We start from the raw sequence: 17721 nt of genomic DNA on the forward strand, positions 1-17721 counted from the left end.
CGGCTGTCATACGGTCGGCTCATATTTAGAGTTCTAGACCTCTGGGCCCGCTCCGTGATCCGTGTCAAAGGGAACAGCGTGGAGAATTCTAAAATGGAACTAGGTCTACTTCATACATTCAATTGCTCTGGGGAGGTCCTATTTCCGGCCATTATTCCAAGCTTATTGCTGGTAGTACCATAAAAGTCAAATGAATTCCAAAGATCCCTACACCGAATGTTGGCCAACTGTAGGCTGAACGGCATAAGGCATAAGCACTCTTAGTTGGAATCAATCCAAGACGCAGGTATTGACCTAGCGCCCGCCTCGTCTGCGAACGCGGAAAGAAGACGTGGTTGAAGCATACCGGCGTCAAGAGCACCAAAAGAGTGTGTGGCCATCACCGTTTGTGCGCGCGTATTATGATAGTGTCAATTTCGAACGCAAACAATTTCTCCTCCCTATGCTGCTGTCTGCTTCATAATGGATTGACCGGGAGACAAACAACAGCGGACAGGTTACGGGATCTGACGAGAAAGCCACGGCCAATGTCCTACGGGCAATGGGCGTTTCAAGTTCACTAATTTGCATATGGCCGCGCTGCTGCGGTCGGCGGCTATGTTTTAGTAAATGACGGAATGGATGGAATCTAGCGTCGGCGGTCGGTGCGAGTGTGAGAAATCTAACGGATCGGACGGTTAGACGATCGCGTAGGACGTAGGAATGACCTTTTGCCACCTTTCGAAGCCACTCAGCGCGGTAATTGCAATAGGCCACACTCCCCATCCAGTCGTCTTCGAGGTTCGTGTCCGTTATTTGTGCGGGATCTGCGCGGTGCAGAGAGCATACATTCGGTGCTGCGAACCGTGCCTTAAGGTGCCGCAAACACCATCCCAGCGTTGTGGAATGTCAGCGTGGCTCCCGAGGATTCAGAGGCCCCTCTTCGACGTCTGCTTTGCGGGTGCATCATTATTGGAATTTTTATTATGGAAATACTGAAGTGGCACCGCAACACAGATCGAGGCCGCGAACCAACGCGATGAACTTTCAAGCTGTGGGCTTTGTGTGCCAAAAAGGGGCTAGTCATGGTGTCTGGGAGTGCGGTTGAAGGGTGCGCTGGGTATTTCGGGCTGTCGTCTGGAACAATCATATACGTAGGGCCATCACACCAACAACTCCTGCTGTGACAAGGAAAAGTTGCCCAGCCGAATTGAGGACACGCGCAGGACATTCCATTCCTTGTGTCCACCATTCCCGGGGGACAGGTTTCGCCATCCGGCGGCCCTCCTGGCTGAATGGATGGGCCGATTGATTTATTAATTTTCATCATCCGGTCGAGAGCAGAAAGGCGATGATGACGACGACGACGTCGGAGCTGTCCGTCATCGGGGTGTCTCTCTGGTCCCGAGTGTGTGAGTGTGTGTTTACATTTCGATCTCCTGCGGAGCTTTTCTGCAGATTTATGCACGCCGTGTGTTCGTTGACACACTTTTACCGCCACCGCGACCGTCGGGAACGGCGTTCTCTGCTGCAACCCCGATGCAAGGTGCAGCTGATTGGGGCGGACCGTTGCCCCAGCGCAGTTGCTGAGCACGGCAGCCACAACCGCTTATTTTCCTTTCCATTCGGCCATTCGGTTGGAAAGGCAACCGGTCGCGTACGGGGCGAAAGAACTCGCCCCCGTTCCCGGTTCATGTCCGGTGAACGGGGTTCTGTCCAGGCTTCGGGCAGTTCGGTCTCTCTGTGACGGTACGGGAAGCAGATAAGCGGGAGGATAATAAATGGTAGGAAATAAGAAGGAAATATTATGTTGGTCGTCGTCGTCGTCGTGTGGCGGTCGGGCAAGAGGAAGCGGCACGTCATCGGCGTGACCCATCCGGCGAAACACGTTTTGCGGACGGAACGGACGCGAGTATTTTATTGATGAATAAATTAAAAATACTTTCTTTGGCAGCGAAGATCGCAGCGGCGGATCGGATGCGGATACTGCAGAGTGGTGCTTCCAAGTACAGAGTCATACCCCGTTGGCTTGTGGCTGCAGTGTGTACAACGGCGCATGTCTTGGCTTGATTCAAGGGCTATTTTTATTAGATGAATTATCTTTTGGACATACAATTCGGTACACCGTTACAACTCGCGCACCGTTTTGATGATAAAAGCCACAGAAGAGGAAGATTTATCACGGCTTACTTAGGACGGGGGATCCCGCCACAAGCGAGCGACCAAGGTTCATAAAACAAACTTTGACAGGTACGCCGCCGCCGAACGGCAGCCACAAAGGGGGTTGGCAAAAAGTGAAAGTTTCCTCTTCGGATCGTCGGTCGTAGCCGTGTGTGGCGTGTCCCCAAAACACCGGGCTGCCTCTGGAGTAGAACTCTTCCATTCGACCTGTATAATTAAAGTCCGCTTTAGCCTCGCCATGCGAGTCTGTCATCGAACATGGCAGCACAAAATTTGCGCTTTTGCCAAATTGAGTTTACGACCGTGTGTCTGTGTGTTTGGTTAACCTCCCTATTTATCCCATTTTTTTGTTGTTTTTATTTACAGTTGATTCGAGTGCAGAGTTAACCTTCGCGGGGCGGGGAGCATAATGTCTCCTCTTGTATGACCTAAAAACAGGAAGAGAGCATCGACGCCATCCCAACCATCCTGAGCGAAGGAAAAGAAATCGCGTGGCGATCAAGTTGGAGAACCTGTGGAGAACACGCAACTGGACTCTACTGACGGAGAGAGAAAGATCCCGCACGATCATCAAACCGGGGCGCGTGTAGACCAAAAAGAAAGAGAGAGCGAGAGAGACCGGAAGCTTGGAATTGTTTTCGCCCAAAAAAGGGTCAACATAATTAATACCTGCTACCTCTAGTGTGTGCCCCAACAGTGTTGTGCGACGAAAGGATACAAGGCGTTAAGCAATTGCAATCTCCATGTTTGTTTGCACTCGTTTTAGTCACGAACAATAGTTATTGTCAACGCGCACAACAACAGACAGCGAAAAAGATGGCGGAACCGTACGGAACACGACTGGAACTGGCATAAGAAAACACAGTTAACACGGTGTTGGCCCCCCGGGGCGGAGATATACAACCGTGTCACAAGCTCTCTAAAGGCGCCATCAACCGACGGGACGGGGCCGATTTCAACATAACGGCATACCGGAGTTCCTTTTTTTGCGTGTTCTGCTGTGTGGCTCGCGGACTCCAGCTCTCTTGGAAATGTGTGTGGAGGCCCAAGCCACAAGAGCCAAGAGTTGTGATTGCTGCCCTCCAACAGCCAACCCGTGGCCGTGGGCGTAGGTGGCTCTCGGCCGGAATGTTTGTACGGCATGCCGGCAAAGATATGCGGCGTCGAGAGAGTGAACGATCATGTTTCGTGTGCGTCAAGGAGCTGGCTGGTGATGGATCTTGCTAGCCGCCCCAAGAAGTGCCTTTGGAATCTGTTGGAGGAGAGTGCGTCGTGAGTGCCGTGAAAGTGACAGTGTTTCATTTGGTTTTGCATCTGTGCGTAGGGCTGTGCCGAGTGTGCCGTGTGGTGAAAGTGGCCAAGAAGGGCTCCAAGTATTGAACGGAGTGCTACAGTATCGCGGGGTGGCACCGCGATGGAGGCCGACGTGCTGAATGCGTTGACCACGCAGACGGCGTACCTGCCCGGTGGCCGGGATCGTGACGGGCATCCGCTGGTCGTGATACCGGTCCCGTTCTACGACAGTCTACCCTGGATGAAGGGCTTCCTGGAGACGACGGTACAGTATCTGCTGGCCAGCTTGAGGTAGGTTGTTGTTGAACAAACGCTCGAGGGCGCCACGCTACTAATATACCTTCGGCCCCTTTTCAGCCCCGACACGGTCAGCAGTGGACTGGCCGTTATTCTCGATGCCCAGAAGTGCTCATGGCGTGTGGCACGCCAGTATATCAGGCACGTCCAGCAGCTGCTGGGCGAATATACGAACGAGTTTCTCGTGATACGGCCGGACGCGTTTTGGGACAAGAACCGGGTCGAGAATTGTGCCCGGCAACACCGCAAAGGCGAGGTACGTATTCGCCCTCGAACCAGATCGAACGAGATCGGACGAGAGTTCTGGGGCGTTCGGGGGGATCAAGCTGCAGTTCGGGAGCCCGCAATCGAAACGTGCGTGATTGATGGCGCGTTACTTCGTCTATCTTCGTACGGGTGGCACTTGAAGTGAACGAGCAATTATAAAGTGATTTCGGCGATCGATCGCGCAAACCGCGATGCGATACGTTATCGTTGCGCTTGTCATCCTGGTCTGGGGTGTGTCGCTTCTATCGGTCGCTATGTCCGGTGGGCTGGTCAAGGTCTCGCCGGGACTTGCAAACTTGCCCCGGGGGGGGATGACATAATGGGGATTCTCGGGCATGGTGGACGAAGTTGATGTTGTCGATCGGTCGAGTCGATAAGAAAGATGGTGCACGGGCCCCCGGGCCAAACATGAGTTGTCCTGTCTGGTCTGGCCAAACGGGTCCCTAGTGACCTAGCACGCTCGGTGGAGGTTATGGAACACGCAGTCCATTCATGGGGACCGCAAGGCAACCAATTGCAGATTGTACACTGGTGTATCGGAGGTAGATTTCTGGAACCTTCGGTTCGGTTTGTCTTGACAACAAATTCGGGGGGGCCAGCGGCGTAATTGCACTCTAGGACTGCACTGCAGAGGTAGCTGCTAATCTTTAATGGGCAACAGATTTTAACAGATCGTTCGATAGGTGACGCTAAATGGGGTTTATCGGTTAGGGGGGGACCACGCTTATCGCTCGGTAGGAACGCTACCGCCTAATTAGCTACTGGATTGAACAAGCTGTAAACAACGGTCCGGAGTCACGTGCGTCATGCGTGTGGAGAGCCGTGACAAAGGGTGCAGGGAGATAACGCGCAACTAGCTGCACCTGCTGCTAGAGGAGGAGGGTCCCAAGAGCCTTTCACATCTCCACGGACCGACCGAGGGCAAAAACGGGGGCCACGGACGTGTGCTTCTCATTTCTGGCGATGACGGCTAAACTCTTTTTGATGCCCTCCTCGGTTCCTACTCACCAGAGTACAATGGCGGCTGATGGGCGGCCCACGAACGGGGGTGCTCTGTGATTGTAAGGGTCTCTAATTAGCCTTCATTATCCACGAGGGGGCTTCCAATTGAGGCGCAGAGGCGTATGTGCGCGACCTCAACTACGCCCACGGACGAGGTGGACGGGGAAGACAATTCGCATCACCTTCGCCACGGTCACGGTTGTCAGGGGGTCAGGAGTCCCGGCGCCGTGTGTACGTGACGCTCGCTACTTCCCGCTGTTTCCCAAGAAAGTTTCGACGCCGGAACTAACGCCGGCACTTTCCTCGTATTGGCTCCCGCTCGGGGGAAAATTCTACTCCATAGCCGGTCGGTGAGGCCGGTTTATGAGTTGGTCTGTTGCAGATATGCTAACTAATGCGTGCTCCCGTGCGAGCTGTGTATGTGTGTGCTCCATATTTTTTATTACCATTTTATTCATGAGGGATTGCTCGGTAAAGCGAGCGGTATGTGTCACAGGCTCCCTGCCTCGATCGGATTGTGCGTCGTGTTTTTTGGTCTTACGCATAATAATCTACGGAGGTTTTATGCTTTGGGGCCCATGAAACCTGGTTTTTGAGCCCCAGAAACGCTGCCACTTATTAGCGTGCGTGCCTCTTCAAATCGGGCACTGGAAATGAACCTCATGCTTTTCATTCGTTCTACAGTTAGTCACTGAACAGCATAGGAAAATATTTCAAACAATTCGGGAAGCCACAGTTTCGATCTAATCGTTCCGAATTTAAACAGTAAAATGTTCCCAATAAATTACTGTAACTACAGGTAGAAAGCTCGCTAGCAAATCACCCGCTGTGCTGGATCTGCTGGTGGATGCCTTTGCATTATTGTCCGCGGTCCGCGTTGCTTCCCGCAATCAGAGGGGGTCACTCTTGCTGCTACTCGCATCACAGGCCCATCATTATATGCATTCGCTTGGGTCGGCAGTCGTTTCCGGCAACATGGGGCCTCATATGGGGTGCTCTTTACCACAAAACAGCACATACACACACAATAGCGGTAGGGACCTCGCGGTAATCTGTTGCACTTTCTCCGTTGCGTCCGGCCGGGCGGGGAATAATTGCGAAAGCGCAGCTTGAAACCAGGAAAAAAAACAGGGAGAAAAGAAACCGATGGACACCCCGCTCCGAGGCCCAAGGGGCCCTTCCAGAGCCAGCAAAATTTGCTGCCACAATAAGCACAATGGGCGCTTTTTCCCGGTGGGGTACTGGGACCCTGGGACACTTGCTGCCTAATCGCCCGACGCCAGAGAAGCAGTAAACGTTTCGCTTTTTGCCCAATTGCGCACACGTCTATCGATCGGTGGAAAACGAATCGCAAAGGGGAATCGCAAACATACGGAGCGCGAAAATGGTGAACCGACCGATTCGAGAGAACCATGTTTGAAACGGAAAGTTGGCCACCGTTTCGATGCCTGGGTGGTGCAAATTTGCGTAATTTTTGGCGGCGGCAGCCATTTGGCGTCCATTATTCGGTGTTCGATGTTGGCCGGCTGCCGGGCGGGATTCGCTAATTCAATTCGGGCACGGGAGTCTAATATGAGCAAATTAGGTGAGCATTCGTGAGGTGGTCAGACCATTTTTCCGCCGCCGGTGTGCCCCACATTTCTAGCCAGCGATCGTAATCGTAATCATTTCTGATGCGGTAATAGAGTGCAATTTTTGTTGACGAGTCCCTCCGTCGGAATTGTATGATCGGTGATCCGGTGGAGAAGTGCCGACGGGATCGCATAATCCGCTTTTTGCTGCAGAATTGAAATAATATAGTAATAGACAGTGAACGGAGTCACCTGCCTCAAACCTGTATCGCTCACACGATCGATCGATCATCTAGACACGTTTAATTGATTGTACTCCAAGCGGTCCTTGACTTAAACTTTACTTTCGTTTCTTTAGCCAACCATCATTTCGAAGTCACGACTGACGAAGTACTTTGACGCCAGCGAGCTGCCGGAGGAGCTGGGCGGCGTCATCGCCTACAACCACGACCAGTGGATCCAGTCACGTGAGGTAAGTCCTTGACCGGCAACTCCTCATTTGGAATCCCGACACCGAAACGGAATACGTCCGAAGCCGGTCGCTTCGGGTCTCTGTCGAGCCCACGAAAGGCGGCGGAGCGATCAGCTAATGTAGCCATTCGGATGCTAATTGGGAGAGATTCTTGGGGAGATTAAATTTCCCAGCTTCGCGCACCGAGCGGCCCGGCCGGACCTGATCGTTAAGCGGATCTGGTTGGTTGGTGGCTGGTTAGGTGGCTGGACGTAGAACTTTCTAACACCCCGCCGTGTGACACCTCCCGTGACGGGTTCGATGACGGGTTCCAAAACATAAAATCTCAATGAAGAAAGGAGAGAGAGGATCGTCCGTGCTCATCGACGGACGGCTCATTAATGTGTTTTTCTTGTTTCATTTCGGTTTCGGTTTTTTTCGTTGTCCCTTCTTGCCGGCGGATCCTGTAGCGCATCGAAGAATTCCGAAAATCCTACGATAAAGCGATCGGTGACCTAGAAAACCTGCATCTCATCTTGCTGGACAACCGGACGGTGCGGGCGAGCGAGTCGTCGGCGGCCCTCAAGTCGTGCCAGCAGCTGAACGTGGATGTGCAAAAATTTCTCTCCCTCGTCATGGACGGTGGTAAGTTGGCAGGTCGCAGTGGCCGGGTTATGACGGGCCCGGTCTTTTCCTCTTCCGATAAATTTCTCTCTCAATACGACCGAGGCGTAGGCTTAAGATCCGCGCGGAGTGCCCAGCGAAAGCACAGCCTTTTCCTCCGGCCAGTAGAATGGGTTCCGGCTTACAACCGGGCGAGGCCTGTGCCATGTTTGGTTAATGGAACAATCGATCGGTTGTTGTGCGTCGATCGATGAGGGCTTAATTTCTCCTCTCACGTCCGCCTGCGACAGGCTGCGGTGGCGGCGTGAAAGCCCTCCCGAGTTGATGATCTACCATTTCCGTCTCGAGTGGGACGTCCCGCGCTCGTTATGGTTGGACGCGCGGAGATGTCATACGCGCGCGAGCGAGTGGTGCGCTTCCGCTGGAAGCGTCCGCTGCTGATGAGGTAACTACCGGTGTCGAGAGCAACACGCGTTAATGCCGCGTCTAGGTGGGCACTTAAAAACCTGTCACCTGCAGGCGCGTGGGGCTGTATAACGACCCCCCAAATGTGAGACCCAGTTTCTAGTGCTTTCCCCTCTGGCTCCAGCTCCAGCAAAGCCACAGTCCCTCTGGCTGTGGTGGGTTCTCGCGCGAGTGTTTTATTTAGTTTTATTTACACAACCCCGTACGATGCGATGTGGGTCAGCTTCATAGAGCAGGGCACGGGCAGGGCACGGGTTAGGCTGGAGAGGGGAGCTTATGAGTGGTGGCCAACACCCCGGACCCGGCCTTACACGGCACGGAATAGAAAGGCTGGGCGCTAATGTAGTCAGCATGTAGCGGGCTACCGCTTAAATCGCATCTATGCTCGGAACTCGTACACACGGCGGCCGGGTTGGGTTTGCTTGGTGGGAAAGAACCAGCCAGCACCGGACCAGCCAGTGCGGTCGGTTGGATCTCTGTAATTAAGACAATGGGTGCAGTAAATCTCGCCACACGCTGATCCGCTACTGCTTCGCGGCCCCCACGGCAAATGGAGCCTGTTTTATGTAGATGAAGTGCCCAGCGCCCCGGAGTATAGTAATTGAAAGTGCGGTAGCCAGATTAGGTTCGGGGTGGGCCATACATGGGTAGAGAGTGGCCGATAAATATATAAATTAGATAATTGCACACCTGGAGGACGGCTGTGGGTTATAAATTAATTAGACCCGACCGGTCGGAGTGCCGGTTAAACCGGTCATTAAACCGATTACGCGTTTGATCCGGTTATAATTTTGACGCACGGTCGGTGCCGGAATCGGCAAAAGAAATAGAGTACCAGCACATTAATGTATCCCATTTCTCTCCCCGCCGGGCATAGGCAAGAAGCTGTTGTCCCATTTGGGGGACCTGCACGGTGCGCGGTCGGCCGTCTCGCAGGATCTGACCGATGCCAAGGGCCAGATCGAAACCATGCTGAACGCGCTCGACCGTAAGCAAACGACTGTGAACGGGGCTCGCGGTGAGCTCGAGCGGACGGTCGAGGTGCTGCAGGAGCTGGCCACGCTCGAGGAGGGTGTCTCGCACGTCACCAGCTGGATCCTGACGACGGCCGAGTCGATGCTGAACGCCCAGCTGAAGGTGGGCTACGACGTGGGCACTGCGGACAAACTGCGGCTCGAGCACGAGATCCTCGAGCTGCAGTGCTGGAAAACGTACGGGTGCTACGCGGAGCTGCTGTACAAGATCGACAATTTGCCGCGCCACCAGAAGGACACGGCCGCGGCCCACCAGGATCTGATGTCGCAGCGCGAGTGGATGGACTTTGTGTGCCGCAGTTTCGCGCAGCGGCTCGAGCGGCGCCGGAACGTGCTGATCACCTCGGTGCGCTTCTTCCGCCTGGTGGCGGAGTACTTCGACAAGACGAGTGACGTGTTCCAGTCGCTCATTATGGGCGAACGGGTCGAGGATTACGCGCTGGCGAGCACGAACCTTCAGAAGCTCAAAGACAACCAAATTATGTTAGGTACGATCGCACGCTGTGAGACAAAATATGATTGAATCTTGACAATCACCGTTGGCATTTCTCTTTGCAGAACTGATCGAAAGGGAGATCATTAAGGAGGGCGAAAAGCTAAGCGATGTGCTGCTGATGCCGGTGAAGGATGCCGTCGGGCGGGACATCGACGTGGATTACAGTGACGACATCAGTAACGTGCGGGACATACTAGACGCGACCAAGTCGCGGTCGCGCATCTTCGCCGAGAGCGTCGAGCTGCAGAAGCTGACGCTCGACCAGATTACGCACATCTTCAAGTACGAAACGGACGCCCGGACCGCGGTCCAGTGGATGGACGATCTGTACAAGGTGATGCTTCGGTCGCACACGCACGTCGGCGCGAACGTGTACGAGATCCAGGCGCAGAAGGACGAACACCAGAGCTTCCAGGAGACGGCCAAGGGCACGTACAACTACGGCTGCCAGCTGCTGAACGCGTCGCTCGCCCTACGCCAATCGTGCAAGCTCGAGACGGAGCAAAACATTACCATGACCAAGGGTCTGCAGGGCACGTGGAAGAGCTTCCAGGCGGTCAGCCAGGAGCAGATGACGCGGCTGCGCGTGTCGGCCGTGTTTCATCGGAGCGTCGAGGAGCACTGCACGAAGCTGTTCGAGCTGAAGGACTGCGTGATGCGGATCGGCGAGATCGATGAGCTGGCCAAGCGGAAGGTTCGGCTGCGCAAGTACCTGGCCACCCGGGAGCGGCTACTGGTGGAGGTGGGCCGGATGGTGCGGTTGGGCCGGCTGCTGAAGACAAGACTGAAGGAACCCTTCCTGTTGGACGATCGAGGTGACGCGTAAGTGCCGGCGCGTGTTCGCGCGTGATTTATTAATAAACCTCGAGACAGGCGCCCGGTTAGGCATGCGGACACAGAACAACGACCACGAAGATGAGCTAATGAGCCTCGCATAGTGCACGGTTTGTCGTCTGAAATACTTGCGTTGGCAACTTACTGAGGGACCCAAGACTTGTTGGGCAAAGCATTGCAGGTCGGAACGATGTACTAGCGAGGCCTATATTTTGACCTTCCCCCGAGTATGCCTTTTTCCATGGTGCTAATTTATGTAATTCGACGACAGAGTGGCAAACAGAGAGATAGAGCCGGTCGGCGTGTTTTGGACGCTGTTAGTTGTCGCTTCGGTGTCGGCTGGGTCACACGCATTCTTCGTTAGTTTTCGGGGCCTTTTGCTTCCTTTTGATTGTCTAACCGGTTCTGGATCTCGCTCCCCTTGCAGGCTGGCTAGTCCGGAGAACATCATTACAGAAAGTGATAATATCATGGCGTGTGAGGCGATTACGACGCGCTTGACGGAAGTGGCCCGCGCCGCCGAGTCGCTCGATGGTGTGCTGAGTGATGTGCAGGGTGGCTTCGACGACGAGGTGGAGGAGCTGACGAGCAGCGAGGTGACACCGACTCCGACGCTGGCCAAGCGCAACGATAGTGGCAACCAGAGCGATGTAAGTGACCCGTACCGTTTGCGTTTCTGTCCGACGGACCTTAACTCGTGCCCCCCCCCGGTTCTGCTTTCAGGATTGGAGCTCCAGTGTGAAGTCTACGGACGAGGGATCGTTTGTGACGGCTTCCGAGTGCATCGGCACACCGCAGTCACGCTCGTCATCCTACCAGACGGCCTCGGAGTGCCGAGCATCGCCCTGGTGGGGAGTGGAGTCCATCGAGCAGCAGAGTTCGCTCGAGAACGACTCGTCGGAGGACCACGATCCGGAGGCGTTTCCGTCGATCAAACTGCTGTCCGGTGTGGTGATGACGTCGAACGCCAATCTGTCGTTTGACGAGTCGGAACACAGTTTCCTCACGCCAACCCACGGGACGGCCAGTGTCGATTCGCATCCCGACTCGGACGATACCGTCCCGACGACGGTGACGACGGCGACGACGGATTCGCACCGCCAACCGAGCCCACTCGAAACGAGCTCGGCCTCTAGTTCGGCGCTCAACTCGATCAATCGGCGCGAAAACCTGGCGTTCTCGTTGACCCCGGAGGAGCTGGAGCAGATCGAAAGCGACATACGCAACAACAACCTCACCGCGGCGGCGGTGGTGGTCGGGATCGACTTGGGGCAGGAGATCAAGAGCACGCAGGTTACGCCGACCAGCGAAGATAGTGGCAACGTGAGTACAAGTAGTGTTAAGCTGCAGCTGGACGAGGAGGACGCGCTCGGCGGGCAATCGGTGGCCCCGGAAAGGTTGACCGACGCCACCGCCGCCGCCGGGTTCGAGCCAGTCAAGGGCCCGACGGACATTTCGGGGCTCACCTATTACTACCAGAACATCATCACCAAGCACACGGTGAAAAGTTGTTTGTGAACCTGGGAGGGACGCAGGAGTTAGTTTAGGCCATTCGATTACATTCTTGCCTGCCGTAGTGTGTCGTCTGCGACACATTGCACAAAGATTTGTTAGGTTGTTAGCAGACGCATTACGCGATCGATGTTACTAGAGTTAGATAAGGCCATGCTGAGAGCCCCGCCGGGGAACGAAAGCGGACACCCGGAAGCGGACGGCGTTAAGGTAAGGAAGTGTGTTACTTGCTTCTTAGTGTCGTTTGATGTGGACTGAAGAAATGTGAAAATAAATGTGTTGTTTGAAATAAAGTTTGCCGCATGCCGCATGCTTTTCTGTTTGTAAACTCCTTGTTTGTTGCCTCAAATGTTTTTAAATCCCAACGGTCGGTAAAATTCCTCAGCACCTTTAAGCTCCTGAAGGTATGCAACACGCATAACACAGCACTCGGAAACTTCATTTCTTGCTCATCTCACCGTTTCACCCCTTCTCGTCATGTCGCCTCATTATTTTTATTTCATTTGAAACCTTTTAAAACCTTCCACAGTGCGAATCTTGAATCTTTTAAAGAAATCTTTCGGGTTTTTGCAAAAATGTTAAAATAAAAACAACCGTTTGAACCGGTTAAAAGACGAAACGACGCGATCGCGTTTTCTCACTCAAAACCCTTTCTCACGCAACACGTAGCGATCGACACGACATCTTGCGTCCCCTAAAGGAAAAGAGGAGAGCGAGAGAATGATCAACTGCGTCGGCAAAGTCAGGTTAGAAAATTCAAAAAGTCAGTTATTCTCTCGCAGCAGCATCAGCTCGGTTCAGTTTCGGTTTGGTTCGTTTCAGTTCGGTCGGTGATCTTCTCGGCTCCATACGATCAGAAACGCAATCCAAAAGTCCACCAGAGCCGCAGCAGGTACGCTCGGAGCGAAGGAGATAGTCATAAAGGATAGGTGCGAGTGAAAGTGACAAAGCAACAGCGGCAACAACAATACAGCGCCCGCACCGGCGTGAAGTGAAGCTGGATGCGCGCGCTCCAGCAGCTTGCGCAATCCGCGTTCCGATATTTTTAGAACATCCTCTGCTCCCGGTGTTTTCTTGTTCAATAACGGACGGCCCGGTCCGTAGTCGATCAGTTTCAAGCGATCATTCATGATCGGTGATTTGTGATAAAATCGGTGTTATCTTTCCCCCGCGATCGCTGTGCCACCGTTTGGTTGGTCCAACTTCAAAGCCCTGATTCATGATCGATCGTGCCCCAAAATCGGTGTGTTGGTGTTAGTGGCGGAGCGTGTGGAGCAACGGGCAACGGGAGCTAATTTTTCATCCCGACCGCGTGCGTACGTGCGTGCGTGCTTGCGGGCAGGGGTCGGGGGTGATACATTAGCCTTAGCTTAGCTCTTTCTTTTTTCCGTTTTTCTCAACTCAACACCCTGTCAGGGGATCCGTGTGTGCGTGGTGCGCGATCGTCTGATGGCCGGCTGTTGTCGTCGTCGTCGTCGTCGGTGGTCATCCGAAAAGGCGTTGACGCGCCTGCGCGTGTTGAGGCGCACCTAGCTGGGCGGGGAGTCCCCTAGAATACGGTGGCCTTCCAGTGCTTTTTCCTTTCCAGAGTCGATAACCGCAATTATTTTTCTCTTCCGTGAAGATCTCCAAAGCCCCGTTTTCGATCGTAGTTCTCGGTAGCCGACACCAGAGAGGGTCCTTAGAGATGCTCGTGTTGCTGTCCGCGCAGCTGCGCAGTGTCCAAATTGTGTAACGAACTCCACGAGCTCCACGAGTTGGCTTTTTGGTGGCATTTGGGGGCCACTTCGAAGAACTTTGGAGATAACCAGTAGTTACAGGAGAAACCAGAGTCGTGTGTGTGTGGTGAACTATGGAACCGACGGCACCGAGCGGAAGTTCGTGTGACACGTTCTCGTCGTTGGACGAGCTGCAGCGCCAGCTGAACGAAGATTTCGCCCAATCGATCGGACCAACGGCGGCGGCGGTGGCGGCGCCGTCCCAAGCGTCAGGATTAACGGCGACCACCATCAGCACCATCGTGCTGCAGGGTGGCCCACTTCAGCTGGTGGTTGCGATTCTGAAGGTAAGTCCGGGGCCGGGCATTTCGGAAGATTCACCTAATCGGTTCGGTTTAGGTTTGAAGGTCTACGCGGTTGTGGAGATACAATTACATTATCGTTTGGCTGCAGGGCGCCCGGCTTGGCGGCATCGATAGTTCACCAACCTGAACTTGATCCTCACATAACCCGGCCCGGGCCGGAGTAGGTCGAGACGGCGACGGTGGTGTCTCACCGCAGATCGCGCGGCGGATGAATGATCAGATATCATCATCAATCATGGTCATGTGGCAGGGGGGCTTGTGAGGAATGTGCCCCGTGTTTGTGCGTGTGTTTTTTCACAAACTCAGAGCGGCCCCCGGAGGCGACAGCGGCTAGCGTTCAAGAGTTCATAACTCATTGGGATTGGCGGTTCCTGCTGCTGCTGCTGGAGGCACCTGCATCGCAGGGATGGTTCTCCCGTGTGTGTGTGTGTGTGGTTGAGTGGTTCTGCAGCAAATTATAGTACAAACCATGCTGCTTCTGCTGCTAGTGCTGCTGGAGTTGCATGCAGGAAAGGCACCTCCCATTACCGTCGAGTGTGGTTTCTCACTCGGGCATCTACGATCGAGTGAGCTACAATCAATTAGTGATCTATGGAGCTGGACGCGTGCGGACTTTGCTTTTCTCGACCATGGTCCGCTGGTCCATGGAACCGGAAGCCTGGTACTGGTCAGAACGTTGCTCTGGTGGTCACGGTGCGCGCGTGCCCTTCCAGGCGTATGATGGGGGAAAAGTGTAATATCTGCCCGGCATGCAATGCTCTCGTGCATGGATCGCTCTCGCCTATACATTGTATAGATTCCATGCGCGCTGGTTAGTTTTCGTTTCCACTCCGGACTGACCCACTCGGGACAGCCCCGAATCCCAAAACTTCAAAAGGCTGCAAATCTGTCGGGACCGCGCGCGCGGCATGTTAATTGTGAGCTGGCTGGTGGCCCAAGGTCGGTCAGCGGGCCGAACCGAAACAGGTTTCAGAGAAACAGGTGCCGCCCGCGTATTTAGTGTCACCGAAAGGCGATACTGATTGATCATTCCGACTGTGGTACGCTCTCGTTCTCTGGGACCAGAAGAAATGTTCCATTTGGCCCGAGGAGATCGAGTGCTTCCTTCGTTGTGACACGCACCAAGATTAAGCATCTTTTAAGTAAGATGCTAATGAGGGCGAGCCGGTGCATTTGCCTACAAGATTATCGCGGGGCAGATGAATTGAAATGCATTCATCGATCTTGGCTGTGTGGCTGGCCACCGACAGGGACCGGTTGTCTCTAGCGGTTCGCCACGGTAATTACAGAATGTGACCGCGATAACGAAGTGCTGGGTACCCGGATCTGCGCCCACTGCAGATGGCGCTGATAGGATAGGGCGTCCCAGTTAACCTAACAGATTTAATTGATATATTGTTGTCATTGTCGGTTATAGAAACCTTGGTATTGTTGTGGATACTGACGATCAGCGCGTCCTGCCTGATTTGTATGTATGAATCGTAGCAGTCTGCGTTTGTTTTTCTGCAATTCGACGATAAGTTTCTGACAATCGGCGCCGTGGTGTGCGCCAACGACTTGCCGGACGCCGTTAATCGTCAATCTGAACTCGTTTCTCGGAACGCAACGACGTAGGCCGTGAGTGTTCTGCGGAAGGAAGAAGAAGCAGAGTTATTAAATTGACCACTACTTGCTTGCGACTAGCTTGACGGACGTGGTCGCCCCGGATGACACGCGCGTACATATTTCATCCGGATTATGACGCCCCGCAATCGAAGCGTGCTGCATTTTAATTAATATCCACACACACACACACCAGCCCAGAGGGACCAGTTCTTCGTATTAGATGTCTCTCGATGATGGCTACGTCGACGATGCGCTCTACAAATAAAAAAACGTGATTAGTCCCGACCAATTTGTGGCGAGTGCGTCCACACGCCACGCCTGGTCATGCGTGGCTCAATCATGTTCGTTTCCACTTTTTATTATCCGGGAACGAAAGGTTCGGTATCGAAGTTTGAAAAACTATATTAATTAGCCACTAATAAGTCGGCCGCGCGGCATCATATTGCGCATACCTCCCCCGGGGGACCTACTCCGTCCCGCGAGTCCGTGCCGAGAAAGTGCCCGCAATTAAGCGTCCGAACACGCGCACGTGTGTGTGTATGTTGTGCGGATCATAAAAAGTGAAAAAAGGTAACATAATTAAAATTAGAGCAAGAAAATTCTCGCTCGCGACGGCGCACTCTCACGGTTTTTCGTGAAAATCGTACCCAGGGTACGGTGGAGAGGCTGCCGCGTCAAGGAACCGGGCGAAACGGCACCATAAAAGTCGCTTGCGGTGGTGCGGTGAGGGAAGGTGAAAATCACCCTTTGGGGTGCCAGCACTCCGGGGGACGCTGTCCACATCCGGAGAGACCGGTCCAGCGTGCGCAGAGCGCGCCCATCAAGTTGGCCGGAATCACGTTCGACGTTTTACGAGCTCGAAAAGGTTGGCTGGTGAGGTTTCCCAACACCGAGCGGCCATTCGGAGGGTTTTTATGTCCTTGCACGGCGGTGATGATGATCGCTTCATTGGCAGCCATTGCACCGATAGCGTTACGAGGCCGTGGCCGGCACTTTGAATTAGGTTTTAGACTGGATCTCGGGTGGTTTCGTTCCATAGTCAGGCGTTCAGGAAGGCAATCCAAATCCCACCCCGACGATCGGACGGAGACGGAACCAGACGGAGCGAGAAAGAGAGCGGTCTCGGCGAATCGGCAAGGAACCGTAAAACCCTAAAATTATCGCTATAAATGCGACCTGCGGTCACCCTTCCCTCGGGCGTAACCTTTTGCGCCGGGGTCCGATCGAGTTTTGCGATCCGGGCGTTGCAATCCAGGCGGGGTGCGAACAGAAGTCGGCCGGTCTGGGCGGGGGGACCCACCCGAGAGGGCACGGCTCCGGCGTAAAAGCCTGGAGCATTAAAATATAACTCGTTCTCTGGACCGTTTTCTCCGGTTACTCTTCTTCGCGGTTTTGTTTTGCGCGACCATCTTCATGGCTGCGCGCCTCACACACTGAAACTCCGGATCCGGATCGGGGATTGGGATTGGGATTCATGTTTTTGGTTAGTCCAGCCGTTGGTGGTTTTTGCATAGATTGTGTGATCATCGTGTCGTGTTTTTATTGCATCTTAACGTTTGTTGATCGGCCGTGTGTGCGTGTTCGTGGCAGAAAAACGCCCAAAACCGAGCGCACCAAATGGCCACCTAAAGTTCTCGGTTTAAAAGGATTCAATAAAGCGCCTGCTTTGCTTTTTGGGTTAATTGCCAGTTCGCACGCTACTAATGATTTAAATTATACATCAAAAGTACTCAAATATGCTAAATTGTATCAAAACATCATAAAATGTTCAAACCGATCGGATCCAAGTTAATAACTTTCGTGGCCAAAGGAAGGCTGAAAGTGGCGGCAACGTTAAGGGCAACAGAGAACGCGCTCGAATAAAATGTTGCATATCCACCCTCGTCGATCGTTCAGACGACTCCTCCAATCCCGGAGGAGTCCTCTCCGATAATTTATGGTCCATGTTGCCTGCCGTCGGTGCCGTTGCCTGCCGTCGGTAGCTGAAGAGGGACAAACGAGAGCGAGGGGGAAAGGTTATAAACAAT

At 53.8% G+C, this 17721-nt stretch overlaps 1 protein-coding gene across 1 annotated transcript in view; it reads left to right on the forward strand.

The window, feature by feature from the left end:
* Nucleotides 1-3574: 3574 nt before the first annotated feature.
* The window catches only part of LOC128279201 (uncharacterized), a 50923-nt gene continuing 36776 nt past the window's right edge, over nucleotides 3575-17721 (forward strand). Inside the window, exons 1-8 of the mRNA XM_053017919.1 lie at nucleotides 3575-3744; nucleotides 3811-4006; nucleotides 6949-7062; nucleotides 7512-7686; nucleotides 9008-9652; nucleotides 9723-10482; nucleotides 10922-11144; nucleotides 11218-11817. Of these exons, the coding sequence (XP_052873879.1) occupies nucleotides 3575-3744; nucleotides 3811-4006; nucleotides 6949-7062; nucleotides 7512-7686; nucleotides 9008-9652; nucleotides 9723-10482; nucleotides 10922-11144; nucleotides 11218-11817 (2883 nt within the window). The remainder of the gene's footprint in view (nucleotides 3745-3810; nucleotides 4007-6948; nucleotides 7063-7511; nucleotides 7687-9007; nucleotides 9653-9722; nucleotides 10483-10921; nucleotides 11145-11217; nucleotides 11818-17721) is intronic.

Source organism: Anopheles cruzii, chromosome 2, assembly GCF_943734635.1.
Source record: "Anopheles cruzii chromosome 2, idAnoCruzAS_RS32_06, whole genome shotgun sequence".
Lineage (NCBI taxonomy): Eukaryota > Metazoa > Arthropoda > Insecta > Diptera > Culicidae > Anopheles > Anopheles cruzii.